Below are 13,317 nucleotides of genomic sequence, written 5' to 3' on the forward strand. Positions count from 1 at the left end.
AGTATATTACAGAATATGTAACTTCATCTCTTCCTATCACCGGGCATTACCAGAGGTTGCCAGCTAATGAAGTCAATGGTTGGATCTTGTGAGGTAGTGTCGGGTACATTTCTTAATATTCTTATTCACCTGGGGCCAGGCTCTTTACAGCAGTGGCCTCAATAAGACAAGAGGCAACGGCCACAAACTGAAGCACAGGAGGCTCTGTCTGAATTTGAGGAAAAACTTCCTGACTGTGAGGGTGACAGAGCCCTGACCAGGCTGCCCAGAGAGGTTGTGGAGTCTCCTTCTCTGGAGATCTTCCAAATCCGCCTAGATGCCACCCTGTGCCATGTGGATCTAGGTGACTCTGTTCACGTAGAAGGGTTGGACTAAATCTCCAAAAGTCCCTTCCAACCTTAATCATTCTGTGTGACTCTGATGATTTTAAAAATGAAACATGAATCCAGTAGATGAAATCATACTGAAATCAAAGGTAAAATAATCACAGAACATTCCTCTCATCATCAAATGGAACTAAATTATCCCCTAAATTACAGATCTTTCAAGAAAGAATGTGTTAACATCATGCTCATAAATTATTTCAGTGGTTCACGCTGTTCTAGACCAAACACTGGTCTACAGAAGATAAAATAGGTTTTTTGGTTTTTTGTTTTTTTTTTTGTGGGGAAGGATGGAATGACTTTTTTTAAAAAAAAAAGACTTAAAAAAAAAAGTCTTAGATCATTTGGCTCTTGAATAAAGTTTACTATAATATATTCCTCCTTGAGTTTAATATACCGGTTTCCCCTGGAGCAGTTTCTCCTTTGCTTACTTGACAGCTTATACCACTAATGTTCCACGCTTCCCTGAAGCAACTGATGAGATGACAAAACTAAAAGCAGGTCTACTTGTGTGCATGGATTTGTTAGAAATCTTATGCTGAAGAAAGCATGAATAAATAGTTAAATGCATAATGATTTTCAAAGATCACAGAAGTTAATATAGGAAAAAAACCTCCTTTTTTTAGTAGATATTTCACACGGTTACTGTCATTGACAGAGGACAGGCACCTCTGTAGCTCTGCTGTCAGCGTCAACCGTGACAGACTGCAGAAGCCTTTTGTGCTTCAGTGACTGTGCCAGAAGATGCTTTAAACCTGAGTTGAGTTATGTGAGCCTGGAGAAAACACATCAACATATCAATGCTTGATTGGCCCTATGCTTTGGTCCTAAGCACGAGGAAGGCAGCCTCTGTCCCCATTCCAAAAACCGACACAAACCACCACAGAAACGATACTGGCATCCATGGCAGGGCACGAAGGTCACAGCTACAGTATCTTTTATGCCTGCACTTTAGCCCTTGAACAATTTGCTGCTGGAAACAAGAGATAACTCAGCTCCTTCAAAAGAAGCTCTGGCACAGAGGATAAAAGAGTGCTCCTGGCAGACCCACAAAGTGCTGTCCCTCCACGGGAGGGAGAGGGAAGCAGTCATAAGGCTGCAAACTTCCTTTTTTCTTTTTTTTTTTGGTTAAATCTTTTGTGAAGTTCTTCAGTACAGATAACAGGGGAAAAACAGAAAGCAGCAAGAGGTTAAAATAAGCTTGTTGCACTTTTTTGGGCAGCCAGTTTGATGGAGCATAATTAGGGTTCTCATTCTTTGTTACTTAGTGATAACTAATGTTAATTATTTGTTCTGCTCTTCCCTGTCAAACAGCTTAATAAGGGATTATTATTACTGTTTCCCTGTTACAGGGAAGCTGAAAAAAAAAAGGCAACTTCTCTTTATGCAAGTCTGAAAATAAGTCATTCAGGTCACTCCCTTAGGCCATCTATTTTCTCATTTCCAAAATAATACATTTGGACTTCAACCTAAAGAATTAACTTTAAATTAATATATTTGTCAGAACCTCATTTCTGTAAATAAATGCAAGTGAAAAAAACGCTACTTGAAATAACCACCTCACTTAGAAGAAATTTACTGAAAATGCAAAATCATTTACTTTTTTTTTTTATTGAAACACTACAGCAGTTTTCTTCAGTACAAACACATCCAGTAAGAAGAAAAACATTTGCTTCTTCACCATCCTCCCTACACTTTAAGCTCTCTTACAGAAATAGAAGCTATTAGAACTAGGCAAGCATGTCTTCCCACCTGTCCCAAGGGCAACTGCTCCTCTCACAGAACAACAAATCCCGTCAGCTTTGTCATTTTTCAAAAATACTTTTTTTTTTTTCCTAAATAGGTCTTAACAACACATTCCGTCCTTATCAACAATCACAGGACGCCAAGAATCAAGGTCCAAAGAGTAAAGCAAAACAGCTTCCCCAACCTCTCCTCATATGAGGAAAATCATTTTGTAATATTATATTTGCTTGGACTCTTGACTACAGACATTTGCAGCCTCCCAGCAAAACAGCAGCAAAATTCCTTTGACATACTCCATCAAAGAGACAGTAAAAGATTAGGTTTCTGTAGTCATACATTACAGAAACCTAAATAAATACAAAAATAAGAATATTAAAAGTCAACCCTCTGAGTAAGTTCAAAAAATTCCTTGTCTGGTTTCAAAGTGCTTGGGGGGGCAATTTCTGACAATCTTAATGTGCCAGTCTGAGCTGTCAGCACGCTTGTATCGTCCAAAAAGAGGTGCCATGCATCTAATAGAGCACCAGGTTCTTCAGGCAAAATCAAAGTACTAAGAGGGAACTCATTAAATATTATCACAAATAAATATAGAATCTCTCTCTATAAAAAAAAACACAAAGTTTTTTTTACTCATAAAACCCATACCCATATTTTACTCAACTGTATATCCAAAGCCTTCTCCTCTGCATCAACATAAATTACTCTCAGCAGAAAATGGTAATTTCCTCAACCTACAAAGTTGCACATGCATTTACAAGGAAGAAAGATCCAGTCTCGTAAGAGGGAACACAAATTGTATTCTGCACTTCAAGATCTTCATTTTCAATTATATTGATGCAGATTCCAAGACACCAAAACTAAGCAATTAATTACACTCTCTGTCTCTCTCTCTCAAACTCATCAGCCTAAAGTATTTTATTGGAATTCACTCTTCTTCGCCCAAACTCAGGGGCCATAACCGACCCTTGCTTCCCTGTGGGAATGCTAGAGCTCCCAGAAATTCACCTGCTGCTAATGGCATCATCTAGCATGTGTATCCCACACAAATGCCCTCATGAGGAACAAGTTTCCCCTTTGCAAGGCACGCCGAGGGAGAGGAGGGAAATTCTCCTCAAAAAACTTGGCAGGAAGCTTTTCCATTAAGGAACCTTAATTATCCTCTTCCTTGATTCTGATTTTCCCGATTCCTGACGCACATTCAGACCCTTTCCTGCCTCATAATTGAGGTATGAAATATTCCTAATACCTGCTTATATACTCTGTAACCAAAAAAAAAAGTCCCTTTCAAGTTCTCTGGCTTTATTTTACAAAAACACCTCTATTTTTTCCTTGCCCCTATAAAAAGAGCACTGATCGATAAAACTCTTAAAACACACTCTAACTATCCTCTACCAAATATGCCCTTAAAAAAGCAACATCAGGCCTCAGGGACAGACAAAGCTCAGGGCTGGGCTCCTGTCCCTGCTCACAGCAATTTGCAATAGGTGCCCGAGGTGGACGCAGCGAATCCCACAGCGGGCAGGGAGCAGCGCAGCACGTGGCAGCTGCACGCCGGCTTGGCGGATTGAAGGACAACGTTGCAGCTGCTAATACTGTGCAAGGGCCAGAAAATCATGTTATTCCCCAAAGAAACAAAGGATAACAGATTTGTGCAGGAAAAGAACAACAGTTTAGCTATTCCCAAGAGATGCTAGTCTAGCGCTAACACGTTTAAGGGAGAGCTGAATAACCATGAAGAACTTAGTAAGCTAAACAGGTAAGCAAGAATTCCCTGTCCTCTCCTTTCCTTGCTCCTTCCTGCCCTCTTATAATGGGAAAGAGGATTCCTCATTTTCCTCTCCTCCCACCACCTCAAGTACAGAAGAATCCCTAGTAAAGCTCTACTTCACCTTTCAGAAAACTGAGAATAAAAGATGAGCCAATTCCTCTCTGAGAAATACTTTATTTGGTGAATGAATGTCTACTGAGAAACAAATTCTAAAAATATGGTTTATTGGTATAGGTTGCTGACTGTAAGACAAGATTCTTTCTACACAAAACGCAAAATAAAAAGCAGCCCTAGAATATAGCATAAGGTGAAAAAGTGATGCTAAAGCAAGACCAGTCATTCAAGTTTGCTCTTAATCTGGGAGAAAGGGAAGATGTGAAGCAGAGCAGTCAACAGGTTCTAGTGAGATGCTTCCATCCAATAAAACAACACTGAAGTTTTAAAGTTTTCAAGTGAAGGCAGAAGTTTTAAAGTTTTCAAGTGAAGGCAAAAGTTTCGTCTCCACATTTTTAACAAAAGACACCCTTTTCCTACCTGCACGCTAAATGAAGTCAAGCTGGTTGCTAAGCATTTAAGGCTGAATAGCAAATAGCATGAATGCATGTAAACGATGGCTGTCCTTGAAGGAATACACACATCCCCCATAAAACTCACATATCTGGAAATTTTCTTCCACCTACCAAAAGAACGAAAACCCCAAGCCCAAAGGAGACAAAACACAATCCTCTTTCCTTACCTCACACTGCAAAGTAAGTGGTAACTAATACTTCTTAGGCAACACAAATAATATCCTTCTGCAGGACATTTTTCAATGCAGGATAGATGGCATGAACTTTACCAGATATCGATGCACATCTATTTAGTAAAGACAGGTAGCAATAAGTTTGACACTATTATAACTCCAAAAGAGAAACCTAAGAGTAAATTGTAGATAGATTAACTCACTGACTGTTGTTCTTGATGCAGTTCCAACAAATAAATAAGCACTATCAAACAAAGAGGATCAAGCATCATTTAAAAAAAAATAAATTTCCTGAAACTTCAGAGTGGAAAGCATGTGTTGACTATCCTTCAAGACAAGATTGAAGGCTTTGGTTTAGTCTTCGTGACTCCTTGTAGTCTTGAGATTTAAAACTGACAACTCATAAAACATATGGAAATGAGGAGAAAAAAAATCTCTGATCTTCTGTAAATTATTTCACAACAAACAACATCATGAGGCATTTAAGGTCAAGACCTACAGAATCCTAGAACCTGGAAGCGATTCCCTAAGGCAAATGCCAAGCTTTCTTACCATACACACTGCCTAGAAATGAAACTAAAAAATTTTCTTCTCGTTTCTCCTGATGTAATTATTTTTCCTTTATAAAACAGTATAAAGATCAGTAACTATGTTTCCAACAATAAGCATTTAATAATAATCTTTCTGGTGTATGAGCTAAGCACTACATCAGATGGTCTCAGTGCCCTGTTCAGAAGGCTGCAATAAGGCTGCAAGGCCTACGATGCACGGAGGAAAAGTGGGCATTCCTGTGCCAGCCAGCAGTACTGACCTCAGAAATACAAGCAGAGTCAATGGAGCAGGGATCACACTGCTGCACACTACATCCAGACATTTTTCCTTCTTTATGGCATAACAGGGAAAGTAAACTCAAGGTTAACTCCAGCTCAGCTAGGCAGAATAGCTGATTACTTCTCACATTGCACCTAAGCAGGATTGCTCTGCTTTGCTGAGCAGCTTTGGTCTGAGCTGAGGCAGGAAAAGAGTTGTCCAGTTTCTATCTCGGCTGTCTGCACAAAGCCCTGGGGATCCAGCCCTTGCAATGACCACTGCCTTCCCACAGGGATCATTCCACATGGCCCCTGCAGGGGCAGGTAAGGAGACAGCAGCAAACAGCAGCGCTTGGCTTTGGCCACAGGGCCATCCCATCAGTGGAAGATGGTTGTGCCCCGTGCTCCAGGTGTCCCTGCTTGAGCAGGGGGGTTGCACTGGGTGATCTCCAGAGGTCCCTTCCAACCTCAACCATTCTGTGAGTCTGTGTTTTAGATTTCCCATCAGAGGGACATACAGCGGTTAAACTAAGAGCCATTTTCACTAGAAAGCTTCAAGAAGACAAAGTTCAGGTCCTTCTTTGGTTGCATCTTCTAGGTTAGAAATTAAAAGAGTTTACCTGAGGGACAGAGAATCAAAATTAAATATATTATCTTCCAGAATTAGAGTTTGCTAGAGGATTACTTAAAGGCATTAGTCTGATTAGGTACGAGTTTATGCAGCTTTGATGACTCAGAAACCTCTACCAATTGCAGAAATGCTAAGTCTATCAAAGTAGGTCTGAACAAGATTAAGTGTGTAGGAAAACCAGTAATCAAGACTTTTAGTCCAGGTTCTTTCAGGCAACTGTGTTGCATAACAAGACCTGGGGAAAAAAGAAAAAAGAAAAAAATAATTTTGCAGACTCTTCCAGCCAGGGAAAGAGTCTAAATATTTCAGTAGCTTTTAGCTCCTCTCTCTAGAAGTGTAAGCACATGTACACATTGAAGAATTAACTGTGTGCGTTCAGCTTCCCACAGCCACCACACCACTGCTACAGAGCTTGGATTCCTAAAGGAGTTCTTGAAATCTAAGGTCTTTGGGAAAAAAACAAAACAAAAACCTATACTTCTAACCACATTTTTTTAAATAAATACTTTAAAACAACACCTTTTGACTTGTTTCCAAACATGAAACTCCTCTACAGCAGTTACTAATATTATACTTCCTTTTCTTCATTATTTTGCATAAACTCCTCAAAAAAAAAGAAGCCACAAATACAGACCCTAATTTAACAGAAGATTCATTTTATTTGGACACATATTCAAGGACATGTACAACTCATCAAGTCATCCGTTGCTGACAGTTCAGTCAGATGACCTGGACAAGAAAAACGACCTCCAGGGACTTCATAACTGAAAACAGTCATTTTTATTTGAAAGATGCTTTTCCTCTTTGCTCCAAACTGTTCTCTCCCTAAATGAAATTATGTCAAAGAATCCAAAAGAGAGGTTCCTTATCATTACTATTTAGATGCATCAAGACATTTTTTTTTTTTGTAGTTTGTAGAGGAAAACCAAAATGCGGAAAATAAAAATTTTATGTTCATTTATGAATTATTTCAGAATCTGGAATATGGGAAGTCCCAAAACAACCACAGTACCAGCATCAATTTTGGCTTTTGCCAAAAATCCTTCTCTTCAGCCTGCCCCCTTCCCTCCCCCTATGTCCTTATTATTATTATTACTATACATCATTGGTCCACTTCTCAGCTGATGCTCTCAAATTCCTGTTTTCCCCACAATGGAAATTCTTCAAAGGGTTTCCTGACTGGCAGTAGGAGCAGCCCTTGAGGGCGTATCCTGCCCTGCCAGAAGTCTACGGTAAGAAAGGAAGCTTCTTTTCAAAGTGTTTACTTGAAACTGGATTTTATTGCCACTGAAGCTCATACAGAAATGATGTGAAATCACCTCAGATCCAGAATTCTTCTATTGCTGCTCTTCTTATATCAAGTCCTGATCCTCATCTTCAACAGCGCAGTTTGCTTAGAATTAACCCCTGACTACTTTTCCAGAAAAATAAAGGCCAAACTTCCTATAAGCACAACACAGTATATAGGGACTGAGAGGGGCACAAATTTAAATGTACAATTACTCTGTCTTTTTAGGCTCATAATAATCTGCTGGATTTATTTTAAGAGCACCAGGGAGATCTCTTTCCAGATTTAAAGAAAATCACAGGCTGGAATGAATCTGCCTTAGTATCTTTCCATCTAGAAGATTAAAAATATGATTTTTACTACCACAGTGCATAGTATTAAATGAATTTTTAATCAAATAAATCACTATTGCGGTATAAGTCTCCATAAAAAATAGGAAAACAGGTTCTGCACTATATGGACTTTTCTCCCTGTTCTTCATCCTCTCAATCCCTATGTTTTTCTTTCTTACTTTCTTCAGAATCTGATTTCCCTGAAGAAGACTTGGACAATCTCTTTTTCTTTCTCTTTTCTGTCTTTTCTGATTTCAACAAGTTTTGCAGTTTTTTGTTTGGTTGGTTGGTTGGGTTTTTTTAAATCATTTATCCAGGCTAAAAGAAGTGCCGATACCAGATGCTGTAGAAGTTTACACGCTGCCTGTCTGAGAAAGAGCTCTATTTGTCTACTTTGGAACCATAATAATAATAATAATAAACACTAAAGTACATAACAAAAACACCCAAGAGAATTTGTGCTCACCTGATGACAAGGACCTGTTATGGTGCTGGCCCACTTGATGCATGCTCTGCTGTAGTAGAGTCAGGCATTCTCCAAGGCAGCTCAGGGTGGCAGCAGAGGTAGCTTTTAAAAGCAGCAAGTCCTGATCCAAGGCAGAAAGGGGCCCAGAACTTGGAAGAGCTTCAATGGCTTGTACAAGGTTCTTCTGTTGTCCCTCTACTTGGCTCATGATCTGTAAAGGTCCAAAAACATCTGCAGTCATATGAGATGTCACTATGCAACTGTTTAGTTACTATATTAACCTTTAAGAACTCAAAAGAACTAGCAGAAACCAATATTTATGTTCTTATCCAGACATATCTGCAAAAATGAAGGGTTTCAGACTAGAATAGGTCTACAAGAGTATCGATACTATGCTAAAGAAAGCAATCTCTTAAAATAAATTCACAATGGGGTTGTGTCACTTGTACTTCGTAGACATTTTTCTAGAAAATGGTGCGAACATCCCACCTTTTGCCACACTAGGAACAGACTTTCCTTCTTTGGTATGTGATCTGAGACACCAGAGGAACCCAAGCTGCTCTCCTGCCTCCTGGTTCTTTATGAACCATTTAAATCACAGTCTAAGAAAGGGCATTTTACAGTTTAGAGACATTACCACGGGATGCAACTCAGAGTACTTATTTACTATCAGATACGAATACCAGCTGTCAGGGAGAAAGAGAATCTGTTTGTAGATCTGGACCATCAAGAGGAAGTTGAAATGCACGCTTGCACAGCAGATGAAATAACAGTGTTATTTGAGTAGGCAGCTCTTGAAGCAAATTGGCAAACCTCCAGAACCCTTCCCTACAGCTCAAAGAGGAAGATACTTTAAATCTCTCTCTACATTTTTACAGCCTGTAGGAAATTATAAATGCACAGGACAAGTGTTCTTTTTCACTCACCTGTATTGAACATCAGAAGCTACCTTCATCTACCACAATGCATTTGAAAGTGTCTTTCAAATACCCCATTGGGCCAGAAGTCAAGTTAATTCAAGATTATGTTTTGCTTTAAAGCAGAAGATTGAATTACGTCATCCTGCTGGACATCAATCAATGGTACTGATTTGCTCCTTAGAAGTTTATCATGGCATCTTATCAGCGTACAAAAATAATACTAATGATAATGATAGCAGTAATAAAAAATAGACACACCATTTGCACCTCTTTTCCTCCTAAACTGACAAACTTGAAGCATTTGTTCAAGTACAGTGTAGACTGCAACATCTAAATCATCATCTCCAATGACTCAGCACCAAACCTCTGCATTTCCTCACTCCTGCTCATCAGCCTGGCAAGACATCCCAGACCACAGACTGTCGGGGAGACAACTCTTCACAGGGACTTCCTCCCTGTGCATGTAAAAGCTATCACTAAAACCTGAGGTTCAATTACCGGTGGAAGCTTTCCCATTTATCCACACGGAATAATGGTTAGAGGTTGGAATGTGCTCAACTGTTGTCTCACCTAAAAACCTGTCTTTCAAATCTTTCTACTTTCTGACTTTCAAATCTCTCTGCTTTCACTACAACTACAAGGTTACAAGCCTGAAAGGCAGATGAAACAAAAACAACACATCAACCCTCTGCCAGATCAATACCACGGGAAAAAATGTCTTTGCTATTTCCAGAAGCTTTCAGGCCTGGAACATTCTAAAAACTATAATTTCCTAGGTCAGAACTAAAGAAAGGTGGGACAAACAAATGTCAATTACTCCACTCAAAAGGCAACCAAGGGGATGAAAAGGCTTCGAAGGAGAGGGGAAAAAAATACAGAGAGATAGTTAGATAGATATACATAAACAAACACATTTATCTATATCATATAAACACAAATTTGGATTAAAATCGCATATAAAATATATACATATAGACATATTATATTTTATATATATATTTATAAATCAATCTATTCTGATTATTATTAAAAAATCCTATTAAAAGCCCTATTAAAATGCCTGGAGAAGGCTTTTTAAACAAAACATCAAAGATGCTCCATCAGTGGTACCTTAGTCACTTCTGTTTGACTCTCTGCATATATTGCTAAACCTGATATTCTTAGGCAGTCTAAGCAGGGAACTATTTGAAGGAAAAGCGATCACTGTCTAATAGACTTCTGAAGTGGGCAAGTTAAACTGCACACGCTGAAGTTCAGACTCTGAACATGGCCAGAGATAAATGACTCAACGGCCACCTCCTCCAGCTGTCTGTACTCATACGTGGCCCAGATTACTGAATGTGTCAACACTGATAACATTTACCATACGATGGATCACATTAACTGTAATGTTTCTGTAACAGCTTATTGATTCCCCAACTAAGCCTGAACAAAGAAACACGCACATCTGGCTTAATTATTGCAGTGTTTAGGAGATAATGACCATGTGGGTTTTTTTTTATATACAACAATTTTTGTATTAAAAACATGACAAGCTTTCCAAAGCAGGATGGGAGCTGGCTTGCTTACATTCTCCTTACTCTGCATCCAAGCAGCACCTGACACAGGCAACTCTTCTTCAATGCTGCCAAATAATCCAGCCAGATTGGAGCCTGTGGGCACTAATGTGACACTGTATGTCAGCAAGAGCCTTATGTACTGGTTACAGATAGGAAAGGTACCTCTAGGCAAAGTCACAACTTGATAAAAGCATTTGTTTTGCTAAAATGTGCCTGTAAAACTGAGCCAGATGCAGTCAGAAAAATTAACTACTCCTGTCTGAATTATACTATTTTAAATTTGTCTTCCTAGAAGGAATAATTTCAAGTGAAAAATATAAACAAAAGGCTTAAAATAAACTGTTTAATTAATAAGAGACATGTAGCAAAGGTGCTAGAAGCTTAAAAAAAAAACTGTCAGATTTTATAAGCAATAATAATTCAAGCTCCATTTGACCAAACTACTATATGGTAAAAATGCATGATTTCAGAGCACACCTTTCCACTCCCCACTCCAAAAGTATCAGCCAGAATTTAGTCCTTTGCCTTTTAACACATCAGCCTCAAGACCAAGCTTTTCTGCTAGGAAATGCCCATTTGCTCATACTAATTCCGCTACAGCACTCCCACAGTTCAAGAAAACAAGCTGCAGAGGAGTGGTCTGCTGTTATCCCTGGCCAGAAGAAGTTCTAAAATCATTATAAGAGTTTTCTAAGAAGTAGCACTTCTTAGAAAGTACTACTACTTAGTGGGAATAAGAAGTAGCTTGAGAATAACTTATTCTGAAGCTTCCCTCCCTCCTCCATAAAGCACATGTATAACTCTCTGCAGCTAAGACCAAAGAGCTTGGGAAACATTGGGAAAAATTCTTGCAGTTACCGCTTAGCCCAAAGGCACTGGCCAGCTATACTCTTCCCAGATGAAGGATACAGGAAAATAAAAAACTCAGTCCTTCTCTCTCCCTCCATCCAAGACAGTGGTTGTTCTGGGTCTCAACACTCCCTGGGTGATCAAGAGGTCTAAAGAGACCCTTTTGATCCATCCTTTCTATGTCACTTAACTTCCCGTTATCCCTGGGAAGTTGGTAGGCACCGAAAGTCTTCCAGGGACCAGAGGGAGCAGCAGACAGGGAGAGAGGCAGCTCCTCAGTGAGCACTGACTGCCCACAGGCTGATCAAACACGTGCTACTAAACACACACCACGTAAACAGAGCAAAAAGAAAAGCTCCCGCTGATCCCAAGAGCTGGAAAGCAATTCTCTGTGGCTTAAGGGAAAGGCAAGAAGGTATGCTGTTAAATTAGTGCTTTATTTTTTTAAACACCATTGACACTTTTGATTGCAAGCCATGATAAACAAATCTAAAACAACTTACGGTGTGTGTTTTTTCCTGAGAGGAACAGACTACTGAGAAGTTAACACAACAGCACCAAATCATTAAAAACATTATTCCTTAATAAGACAGACCGCGGGCCAGACAGCTCCAGCACACTGCAGCAAAACCCTCTTGTTCAGGAGGCTTTTGGCTTTAGGGAGAGGTGAAGGGAAACAAGAGAAGCACACAGCACATCTTTCAGGTGTTAATTACAAACTAAAACCAAGAAGCATGTATTTTTTTTTTTAGGTTGCGTGATTTATCAACACTTAAGTTGGTTTCCAAACCAAAATGAAAAGCCTTGACTTGGAGAAAAGTTCAATATCCCTTCTCCAGCGACAGGCCTCTTCTGAGTTTCAATGATTTAGCTCTAAGCTGGGTTGTTTTTCTGATAGAAAACACCAAAAAAAGGAGTATTAGGCTTACATGCATTAAATGAACTACTTCTGAGCATATATGCAACATTAGCAGGGCTGCATCTAACCTACTGCAAAGTGTTCAGTAATAGGGAATCCCACACTCCGAACGGTCAAGTTTATCTGTCTTATTCCTCCCTCCATGTTCAGCCCATGGGAAAAAGGGATCCAGCAATCCACATTACATATTCCCTATCAGCAGACATGCCTGAAAAAAACTCAGACCTTTTAGCCAGCCAACAATTCACAGTTATTTTTGCTGCTTTTTTGTAGATAGCACAACCCACACGGACGACACTCCCGGCAGAGGACCAAACGCGAGGAAAGGGCCTCCAGGATTTGCACCAGAAGGTCCCCTCCTGCTGCTTGCCCCTGCAGAGCCACCTCCCCGGTGCCCGGGCTGCTTCCCACTCTCCTGGCTCATCTTCAAATCCCGAGCAATTGCCTTCCCAGCCCTGCCCACTCAAAGCACCTGCTGGCTGCTCCTCTGCAGCCGCCCGGCTCTTGGAATTGGGAACACGGTGCCGGCAGTGAGAGACGGGACCAAACACAGCTAGACAGGAAGGGCTCTGTTCTCAGGGTCACCCTCGTAGCATAGAGAAAATAGCTGCTAAAATACATTTGAGAAATAATCAAGAAAAACTGAGGTGCTATTCCTGTGGTAAAAGAAAAAATCCAGTAACTGAGTATTCTGTTAGATTGCTAGATGATATATTAATCATCTCCAATACTGAGATGCCATCTTACAAATCCAGAGCATCAATTTCAATTTAAAGTTTCAATTTGTTTCTGAAACTAGAGACAGTCACTTCTAGTTTTTAATAATGAGTTTATTATTATACTTTAAGATTTTCCCTCCCATTTTAAAATGGAGATAAATTGTAACATCAAAGGACGAAACTCAA

General features: G+C 39.7%; 1 protein-coding gene across 1 annotated transcript in view; it reads right to left on the bottom strand.

Annotated features, from left to right (window-relative positions):
* Positions 1–13,317, bottom strand: part of OSBPL10 (oxysterol binding protein like 10) — a 91,653-nt gene that overhangs the window by 32,094 nt on the left and 46,242 nt on the right. Inside the window, exon 5 of the mRNA XM_026045558.1 lies at positions 8,166–8,376. Within this exon, the coding sequence (XP_025901343.1) occupies positions 8,166–8,376 (211 nt within the window). The remainder of the gene's footprint in view (positions 1–8,165; positions 8,377–13,317) is intronic.

The sequence above is a fragment of the Nothoprocta perdicaria genome, unplaced genomic scaffold (genome assembly GCF_003342845.1).
Source record: "Nothoprocta perdicaria isolate Ctin4 unplaced genomic scaffold, notPer1 scaffold_40, whole genome shotgun sequence".
NCBI classification, from domain to species: Eukaryota; Metazoa; Chordata; class Aves; order Tinamiformes; family Tinamidae; genus Nothoprocta; species Nothoprocta perdicaria.